This window comes from Chrysoperla carnea, chromosome 2 (assembly GCF_905475395.1).
Source record: "Chrysoperla carnea chromosome 2, inChrCarn1.1, whole genome shotgun sequence".
Classification (NCBI taxonomy): Eukaryota; Metazoa; Arthropoda; class Insecta; order Neuroptera; family Chrysopidae; genus Chrysoperla; species Chrysoperla carnea.
In genome coordinates this window covers 39,295,343-39,305,923 of record NC_058338.1, presented here as the reverse complement: position 1 = coordinate 39,305,923, position 10,581 = coordinate 39,295,343, and the positions used below count along the sequence as shown (strand labels likewise).

The window sequence follows — 10,581 nt, the reverse complement described above, 5'->3', positions numbered from 1 at the left end:
TACACAAATTTGATTTCATAATAAAAATATACAGCATGTTCTATAACGCTGACTGCAGAACTACGGACTTCTAAAATAAGCTTAAGCTTTTTCGTTTGTTTGGATAATTATGCAAAAGAAAAAAAAAACGAAAAAGGGAAAATCTCTATGGAAAATACAGTATTCACCGATTATTGACCTAATAACTGTACGTCTCATTAACAAAGAATACTGTATTTTTTATCATTATTAATGATGTGTTCTCTATGAGGGTTAGCATACCGAGCATATTATCAAATATAAAGACAGATGAGCGAATCAGGAAAGCGGTCACATAGGAGCGTCAGGAGATTTTAAATTAACAACAATAAATTTCAAATAGTGTAAATTATTTAATAATTTTAATACAAAATCACAAAATTTGTATATCTTTTATATAAAAAAAAACAATAACACACAACATAAACACCAAATAAAATAATTACTAAGAAAATAGTGTAATCATCACTTGTTTATTATAATCACAATATAAACAGCAATAGGCTGTAAGATTTTTTCAGACTCGTACTAAAAAATGGGAGCTATGAAATTTTTAATGTTGGATTCGCAATGATCATTTTTTATCGATTGCTTTAGTTTTTTCAATTAAATACACCTGTAAAAAACTAGTATCATTAAACTGTTTGCGGGTCTCTTCTTAAAAATTTTATTGCTCCCCACTGATTATAAACAATAAATTTTCAATGCTGGTCTCTACGATTTTACTCTGTATCGTAGTAGGATAAATAAATAAATTCTTCATATCCAACTACTTATAAAATTATTTATCTATTCTGAACGATCACAGCGAATTAAAAAATTAAGAAGTTTCAATTATAATATTAAAAAAACAACATCTTAGTTCAAAGCGGTGGAAATTCTTCATACTCAATAATTTGTCGACAAACAGGGCAGAAACGATTATTTTGACGCCAAATTAGAATGCACTAAAATAACATACAAATTATTGGACAATTAGCAGCAGATTAAATTTGCCAAGACTCAACTGACAGAAAACTCAATTATAATAGTGAGATTCAAAGTCGTTTTGTTGAAATGGCAGATCAATGAAAGTGGGAAGACAAAAGGTAAATTTTAATACATTTCTAAGTGATGGTTACTCCCTTCGCTTTACAATTCTATATCTACAGATCTTAGGAGGCAGAAGATATTTCTTCTTACGGTTTATTTTGTGTATTTTTTTTTAAATTTGGATATATTAATAGTTTAAACTGTACTTAATGTATAAAGTTTACACAAATGTAAAATACATTGCCTAAACTGTTTGAGAAATGCCAGATAAACTTACAAATTTTTGAATTTGAGTGAATTCCAGTCAAAATTCAACCTTATGAAATATCGAAACATCTTCAAAAAATCTTCTTGAAAATAAAATGCTGAATATCTCAAAACCAAAGGGGTAAAGAAAAATTTCACAAAAAAAGTTATAAAAAACTACGTTTTCACATATAAATCGGCAAATATTTTTTTACTCTTTACAATTTTTGAACAAAAAAATTAGTTTTAATAAAGTGCTTTTCGATTTTACTGAAAGTGAAAAATTTTTCTATATTATAGTTGTTTACTGTGTAAATCGTCATATTAAACAACTTTAGCTTAACAATTCTGCTATTTTACCACTATCATATGTTTTGATAACTTTCATGATGGACGTTCGATTTCTCATAAGAATGCATATTTTTCCCAGAGATAAGTTTTGTTAGAGTTAATATACGAAATTAAAAAATAGCATGCATGTATATTTGGTAGTTTTTGCGTGATACGCACATATACTACCTACATAAAATAAAGATAAAATTATTTTTCATTTAATTTCTTATTTGTGGAAACATAGCGGAGTTCAAATTTCTCCATCAATTAAATCACAGTGAAAAGAATTCAATTTCAAATATAAATCCAGTAAATGATGAAAAAACTCTCACAACTTTATAGCATTATGTAGTAAGTAAACTCTCTTTAACGCTGAGTTTTAAAAATTTAACAAGTTGAAATAGATTAAGATTCCTAACATTTTCAAAAAGAGACGTTTGTGATGTGATTTTTTACTAAAATTTAATAAAAGGGTTCCGATTTTGTTTCAACTGAAATATTTACCTCTTTATGAAAAATATGCCTGCACTTAAGATGAAATTTAGGTTTTTTACGAAAAGTATCTCGACATATGCAACATGTTTCCAAATTTTCATCTATTGTTACACGTTTTTGTTTTTCTGAAAATAAAATACATTTCAATAATTAAACTAAATGATTTATTTCGCTTTTCTATTAAAACATGCGAATAAATGTATTAATTTTTATGGAGTATTTTAAAAAAAAAACTTATATTTAAAATTTATAATGACGCAATAAAATAAATTAAAAAGGTTTTCAAACTCTCTGAATGTAAATTTTAGATTGAGTAATAAACTTACTACTTCTAGAATTTATCGATTGTTTTGGCTTAGCACCTGTTGATCTCGTTAAAATACTTTTTGGTGAATCAGTGTATCTTGAAACTTCAGACTCGCTGGAACAAAGAAAATGAATTACAATTTTTTTTATTAAATACAAGTGATGTGGTTGTCTTACCTTTGTTCGTTTAAAAAGGGATATCCAGATGCATTCATTTGCAAATTTGAAAATTGACTGCATATTGATTCATCACAAATCGACCGATTATTTGAAATGGTGTCCATCGTATGCATCGTTTCTGGTGTAATTTTTTTGATTTCTACTTCAATATTATGTGGTAAACCATCTACACGATTAAAGTTGCATTTGATATTTATAAATGGTTCAAAAAATCCATTTCTCGTTTGTGAACCAAAATAAATACTTATGGGTAATGATAAAATATCAAAATATTGTAATTTTTCTTTACTCATAAAAACTCGACCATGTAATAAATATGCAGGTATATATTCAGATAAATTTTCAGATAATTCGGTCATATTTAGTGTTGATAATTTTTTTCGGCAATCTGAATTTACGATTATTTCAAATCGATTAAAATTGTTTACACCAAACACGTATTTATTTAACTTAGAAATTGACATTCTTAACTTCATTTCGTGATCAACATTTTCAGTTACAGAAACAGATTTATTAGGCACTTTTAAATTCTTAATCCAAAAAGTTGATATATCAATAAAAGTGTCTGCTTCTCGAATATTAGTTTTTATTTTACCAGTCTTATTTGATTTATTATTAGGAACATTTAAATTATGAGTTGGTTTAACAAAGTATAGTTTCGGTACGAAGCCAGATGAAAATGCTTGGTTGAAATTATTTACAGGCGTGTCATCAGTCTGCTTCGGTTTGTTTAAAATCCCCAAGTATGGACCATAAATATCTATAAAAAAATTACAATGAAAAAAGACGATCATTTTTAAATCATCACATCTTCGTACATTCCTGCAAAATTTGTAATTGAATGTTAGTATTCCCATCTTGCTGTTTACTCAAAGAATTATTCTTAATAATTTCTCTTAATTGGCTGTGTAAGCTATCTGGTGGCTCTTCTTTCATTGTAACAAATGCAAACGTTTTCAAATTCAACGCATTTTCATAAAGAATAAGGATTTTAAATTTTTCAAAAACAGCCTGAAAATTGTTATTAAACACACTTGTTAGTTTATTAATGTAAAAAATTTATTAATGATACACTTAGATTAAATAAGCATAACTCAAAAGAAGAAAGACTGAAAGTAATTGGAGTGTACATTGTTAAACAAATGCGGGAAAACAATAAAAAATGATCCAAATTTTTTTTCCCTTATCCTATTTTGATGAATAACTTTATTATTTTAAATTGTACAAATTTATGGATTGTAAATTGGAGAGAGATAAATTTCTTATAAAACAAGTGAAAACCAACAATTGATTGAGTTAATTGTTGAAATACCCTGTATAGAAAGTTTGGAATATCAGTGTTTGCATTGTTTTTTTTATAAATTAGAAGAGTTTAAAAAACCAAGAAAAATATGTCGGCCTTTCGGCCGTAATTGATGAAAAGTTCGAAAATTTTCGAAAAACAACGATAAATGAAAATAATTCAAATTCTAGCTTATATTCAAAACTTTCTAGTAATATAAGTCTGGTTTATATGTGATAATTAGGTCTTGATTTAACACTTAAAGTCAATAAAATTTTATGAGATTTGAAGATTTTTCAAGTTATTCATTAAAATATTTGAGGGTCTAACTTTTTGGATATACTATGCTACCGCGATTTTGGTGGGACAACAGAAGTTTACTTATTGCATAAAGTTGGATGCAATAATAAAATTAAGTTACCAACCCGCATTTTCTTAAATTCTTCCTTAGTCTCATATAAATATAATTTCCACGTGGGCGTCGAACACATATTGCCAAAATGTGAGTTTGAATTCGATATATTGTTTGATTTAATTTCATTAAAAAATGTTAAAATTTTTAATGCTTTATCTTGAAAACTGAAAAAAAAACTTTTACGACTGTTATAAGTTACACTAATACGGTTGCATTCATTTACTGTATTAACTAAAATAATACAATAATGGCCAAAATTTTTAGGGTGGTGCAATTTAAAAAAATCTTCGTGACTAAAGTTAGATATCCCAAAGAAATTTAGGCTAAATTAAGCCGTTAAATATTTCATCTTTTCCCTTCCCTTTCCTAGCTAATTCTAAGCAGTAAAGCTTTGAAATAGATTGAAAGAAACTGCTTGGGTGCCCTTTACCTAATAAAATTAAAAAAATTATCAAAGAAATTTACGAATAGCTCTACACTTCTCGAGTTAAAAAAATTTAAACTTACTATTCTTTGCCTTTATTTTACATTGGTAGTATGCTATACTAAACAGTATAAAATACATATATACAATTATTGATAATAAAGTTAAAACTTGATGGGTATATCGAAAAGTATAGCAAATCTTCGGAAATTCTTTGTTCTGAAGTTTCTACTGCTTTCATATACTTATATAATTCCTCTAAACGATTTTCATGAGAAATTTAATGACCTTATAAACTTATTATAATATTTTACAAAACCTTTTAATTTGTTTTTCCATTAGATTCCGAAGAAAAACCAAGTAGTTTATACATTGATGTTGCAATTTATTATTTGGTATTTCATTTTTAAGTGCCATTTGCAAAACTTCTTTTTGTATTTTATTATTTTGATCTCTGAAAAGATAAATAGAAAACTATTATCTATATGGAGTAAAAACTAATAGTACGAAGCCAGTTAGTCATGACCTTAAATAAAATATTCTGATGAAATTTTTTGATTTCATCCTGCTCGAAATATACTACTGAAGCTAAAACTGTTAACCGTCTTCGAGAAACAGTTCAGCACTTCCATATACTTTAATACGCTTACCTTAAAAGTAATAAATCTTTCTCGATTTGCAATATTTATTAATATCTTTTAATTTCTATGTCATTATAATAAGCATAATTTTGTATCTTCGATGTTTATCGTAGAAACTTATCATTATGGCTCATCAGAAACTACACGATTTTGAGAGTATCCCGATTCAATATATTTTGATTATGTAACGAACACAATAACCGACACAAATAGATCGTTTTATGTATCCTTACTAATATTATAAATGCGGAAATAACTCTGATTGGGTGCCTGCTTGCTTTGATTGACTTTGGTTTTGATGTGTGAATACTTTGAACCTTAAGGGGGGATATAGGTTACTTTGTTTTTGAAAATTAACCACTTAAAGAATGATATAGGATGAACAAGTATTGTATTGAAAAATCGAAACACTTACGAAGGCATAAATCTAAATACGTATGCCATATAGGGAGTAAATCAAGCTATGATGTTTGGATGAAGAAATGTGTAGTTTATTTTAAATCAATGAGTCGAGAGCAGATGGTTGTTTATCCAGTCATTTCTTATTTTCATTGGAATGGAATCTAGCGACCCAGGCGGGTAACAGCTGGTTTTTAATAAATTATAAAAAAAATTCATAAGACATACCTAATAATTTTTTTTTGAATTTCACATTCAAACAGAAATTTCTGAACAGCTGTAATATATTTATGTTTTATTTCTGATGCGAAATGTTCATCCTCCAGACTGTGTGTATTGGAAAGTTTAACGGAATCAAATTGGAAAATTCCATTCTTATCATTATTAATTAAGTAACTATCAAAATGATTTAAACCATCATCCACTTCAGGAACACATTTTTCACTTAAAATTAAATATTCAAAAGTATCGTCGTTTCGATAGTCAAGCAATAATACATGTTTTCGCAATAAACATGATAAAATGTCTAATTCATTATCTGATAAATGAACAGTATATTTGAAGGAATAAGATCCAGTAGCTCGTAGGGACTCATGCATACTATACATTGAATATTCTACAGCTGGCCGCACACAAATTTGTATCTCATCTTGTTTTTGTACATTGGAAAATGTAATTATTGAGTTTATTTTCAATGCCAACGATTGTGATTTTATTTTGCCTTTTTCATCTTCATTATTCATGGATTCAATAAGTGATTTATTTCGTTCAATATTGTATGTGATAATTTGATCAATTGTTGGATGTTCTATTTTGATTATATCACGCATAGACCAACTGAATTGCATTTTTTTAAGGAAAAAATTAGTTGCAGGATCGGACCCATTTTTTTGTGTAGGACTAAATGTGTATAACTGAGGAAAAATATTTAAAACAGCTGAATTTGGCCGGAAAGGGGTGCGCCGGGGGTGGAAATAGGGAGCAAGTGGTTTTTAGCGATTTGTGGCTAAAGTATTAATTATACAGAAAAAAGTTAAATAGGAAAGTTATTGACAATAAAAAAATACATAACTTTTGTGCTTACCATTTTTTCACATAACCTCAAATTTAACGAGTAAAATGTTAAAAACTTATTTTTTTGTTTTTAGCGTTTCTTTCTTAGAAAAAAAAATCGGAAAAACTGGATATGTTGAGGAAACGTTCTGTGTTTTATTACCAACAAATTGTTTTTTGATTTTTAAAAAAAAGTTAAATAGTTTTTGAGATATTCAATTTTTTGACAAAAACCACCCCTTTTTTCAGCTGGATGAACAATCTATTTTTTTTCATCATACAGTGTTGACCATGGTCTCATTTTCTTTGTTAAGATGTATATTTTCATTTAAAAAAGTAAAAACATATCATTGCAATGAAAAAACATTGTTGAAATCGCCAAAAACTAAAAATTCAATTTTTTCATTTACACATTTTTTCAATGTCTATGATAATTATACAATTAAAAATTAAAAACGTTATAATTAATATTTTTGCTATCTGACATTTTATACATAAATATTAAAAAAATTTTCATTATCATTGCTGGGAATATTAGCTTTTTAAAAATAATTGAAAGAAAAAAAGTAAAAATTTTAGAATTTGGAACAGTTTTATATTTTTAATATTATACAAACTTAAACTTAAACTCCTCAAATTATTTTCTCGCCGTTAATTTTCTTCGTTCTCTTCGGGTTCTTCTTCTTTTTCTTTCTCTTCCTGGTCGATTATTGACGCAGGTTCTATAGCAATTCCTTGTTCTTCATCTTGATCAGAATCGTCATTACGGTCATAAAATACCACCTCAGCATTAGTGCAGTTTTCTAAGTCGTGACAGTTAGTACATAAATTAGTACATTTTAAGGCTTGTTTTCTGCAACTACATTTGGAGGTTGTACCTCCTTTTTCACACTTGCAAGAAATTCTGTCCAATAGATTTTCCAATTTTTGAAATAACATGCATAGTCAGTGTTGATTTCATTATATATAACACATACATACCTGATATTCAAGTATAGAACATACTATAAAATTTGCGCCTAATTTGCGCCCTCACGGGTAAACAGTGATGTTTACGAAAAAATGTTTCAACTAAAAGTTGCTTATTTTTTTATAAGGAACATTTTTTATATTTAAACTTTTGTTCTATCTCTAACGGTTTACAAGATGGGTCCTACGGACCGAAGACCCAATTGGCCTATGATGCTCATTTACGAACTCGACCTCACTTTTGACGTCCTGAGTACGCTGTAAAAATTTCAGCTCGATATCTTTTTTCGTTTTTGAGTTATCGTGTCCACAGACGGACGGACGGACGGATATGGACTAATTAGGTCATTCTATGAACACCTATACCAAAATTTTGTGGGTAGCATCAATATTTTTAAGCGTTACAAACTTGGGACTAACCTTAGTATACCTTGCATATTACATATATGCATGGTATAAAAATCGAAAACATTAATTATGAACGCGGTTTTAATTTTTAATTGTATAATTATCATAGACATTGAAAAAATGTGTAAATGAAAAAATTGAATTTTTAGTTTTTGGCGATTTCAACAATGTTTTTTCATTGCAATGATATGTTTTTACTTTTTTAAATGAAAATATACATCCTAACAAAGAAAATGAGACCATGGTCAACACTGTATGATGAAAAAAAATAGATTGTTCATCCAGCTGAAAAAAGGGGTGGTTTTTGTCAAAAAATTGAATATCTCAAAAACTATTTAACTTTTTTTTAAAAATCAAAAAACAATTTGTTGGTAATAAAACACAGAACGTTTCCTCAACATATTCAGTTTTTCCGATTTTTTTTTCTAAGAAAGAAACGCTAAAAACAAAAAAATAAGTTTTTAACATTTTACTCGTTAAATTTGAGGTTATGTGAAAAAATGGTAAGCACAAAAGTTATGTATTTTTTTATTGCCAATAACTTTTCTATTTAACTTTTTTCTGTATAATTAATACTTTAGCCACAAATCGCTAAAAACCACTTGCTCCCTATTTCCACCCCCGGCGCACCCCTTTCCGGCCAAATTCAGCTGTTTTAAATATTTTTCCTCAGTTATACACATTTAGTCCTACACAAAAAAATGGGTCCGATCCTGCAACTAATTTTTTCCAAAAATTATTAATATCGGATGTATTTAGCCTGGATTAGCATTTTATTAATGCTTGAATTTTTTGATTCATTAGTTTTGTTTAACTCAGTCTCTGTTTTTTCATTTGCATTCTTATCCACTATATGTATTTTTCCGTTGATAAATCTAAATTTTCTTGAATTTAGAAGAAAATTTGAAATACCTGAAATCATTTACTTATTTCAATTACATCGTCTAAATCAGTGCTTCGTATGCAACTCATCAGTACAATCAAACTCTGCCGTTTTGTGTCGCAAATTGGAAGGATGAGAAAACTTATACTGTAATTTTCGACGAACATCATCGAAATGTGTCGTGGAGCAAAACATTTTTGGCAAGTAAATGCACCCGAAAACTTATTTATTTGTATTTATTTTTAGGCCAAAGTTAGTTCCAGTGGCTGGGAAGAAATCCAAACCTCAATCCAATTGAAAATATGTCTAACTATATATGTCCAATTACAAAATAAAGAAAATTTAAGAGGTGTAAATTTACCATGTGTAACATAAAATGATACATCTGAAAATAATTCTATTTGTTCTCTCCAAGTTTCTTCTAAAGTTCCTACATCTAATGGACCTGTTGCTCTTAATAATGTAAAATAGTACCTAAAACCAATTTCTCAATTAATATATTTTTAACTTTAATATGAATTTATCCAAATACTTACGAAAGAATGAATTCCTTTTGAGATTTTTCTTCATCATCTTGGTATGAATTTTCCCAAAACAAATCATTTGACATAATTATAATGTTCTGGAATATTAATTAATATTATCAATATTCTTTATAACATTTTAGTAAATTATAAATTTAAAAAATAGTAACAACAATTTAAATTAACTAACTTTTAACTGAATATTATTTGTTTCCGAACTTGTAAACATAAACAGAAACTGAAAAACAAACACATTCAAATTATGGTAATGATTTTTTTTTAATGTATGTATGTATGCATTTTTATCGGCTAAAATGACAGACCAGTATTGTAATATTTAAATATACCAATAGAGAGAAAGTACAGTTTGGTACAGTAAGTGTCGACATCTAGTATTATGCTATGACGTTAATAATGGCCAATTATTATAATCATAGACTTATAAGAATCTTTAAATGTCTATGATTATCATAGACATTTTCATCACAATTTTTTTCCGTATGCCTTAACATTAGCCATCTTTTTCGTACGGTTTTTTTGTAAATAACTTAGAAAAATATCCTAGTACAGGTAATTAAAATTATCAAACATTAAATGAACTACATTTAATTTAAATTAATTAGGTAAATTAAAGTTTTAAGGAACTTATAACAATTGTATATAGAAATAACAGTAAAAATATTCATCAACATCGATATATTTTAAAAATAGATTACTTATTCCTTCCATAATCTTAAAGATATAAAATTATTATAAAAATATACATTTATCGCTAAAAACATGAACGGAAGAATTGTGGATATTAAAATAATAAGAATATAGTTTAAAAAACTAAAAAGCACGCTTGGTACTTGTTCTAAGTATATATGTATAGTATGGTTGTCGGTAGTAGGTATAATAAATGTATATAACTGATGATGTCCTATGCATGGGTATGATATTAGAGAGTTACATACAAACATACAAACATATA

General features: G+C 27.5%; 1 protein-coding gene across 1 annotated transcript; it reads right to left on the bottom strand.

Annotated features, from left to right (window-relative positions):
* Positions 1 to 561: 561 nt before the first annotated feature.
* Positions 562 to 9,834, bottom strand: LOC123292681. Its single transcript, XM_044873393.1, has 12 exons — positions 9,799 to 9,834; positions 9,621 to 9,706; positions 9,446 to 9,558; positions 8,974 to 9,113; positions 6,000 to 6,601; positions 5,051 to 5,185; positions 4,318 to 4,471; positions 3,429 to 3,621; positions 2,608 to 3,370; positions 2,451 to 2,545; positions 2,134 to 2,249; positions 562 to 965 (listed from the first exon to the last, which is right to left on the bottom strand). The coding sequence occupies exons 2-12, from the start codon at positions 9,692 to 9,694 to the stop codon at positions 882 to 884; spliced, it is 2,469 nt and encodes an 822-aa protein (XP_044729328.1). The 5' UTR covers positions 9,695 to 9,706; positions 9,799 to 9,834; the 3' UTR covers positions 562 to 881.
* Between the last annotated feature and the right edge of the window lie 747 nt (positions 9,835 to 10,581).

Excerpts from the sequence above, each read along its gene's own strand:
- LOC123292681 (XM_044873393.1), bottom strand. The coding sequence starts at position 9,694 with ATGTCAAATGATTTGTTTTGGGAAAATTCATACCAAGATGATGAAGAA. Across the intron at positions 2,250-2,450 it reads ATCGATAAATTCTAGAAGTA|AAAAACAAAAACGTGTAACA; the intron begins GTAAGTTTATTA and ends TTTTATTTTCAG. Across the intron at positions 966-2,133 it reads GGCATATTTTTCATAAAGAG|TGCATTCTAATTTGGCGTCA; the intron begins GTAAATATTTCA and ends ATGTTATTTTAG.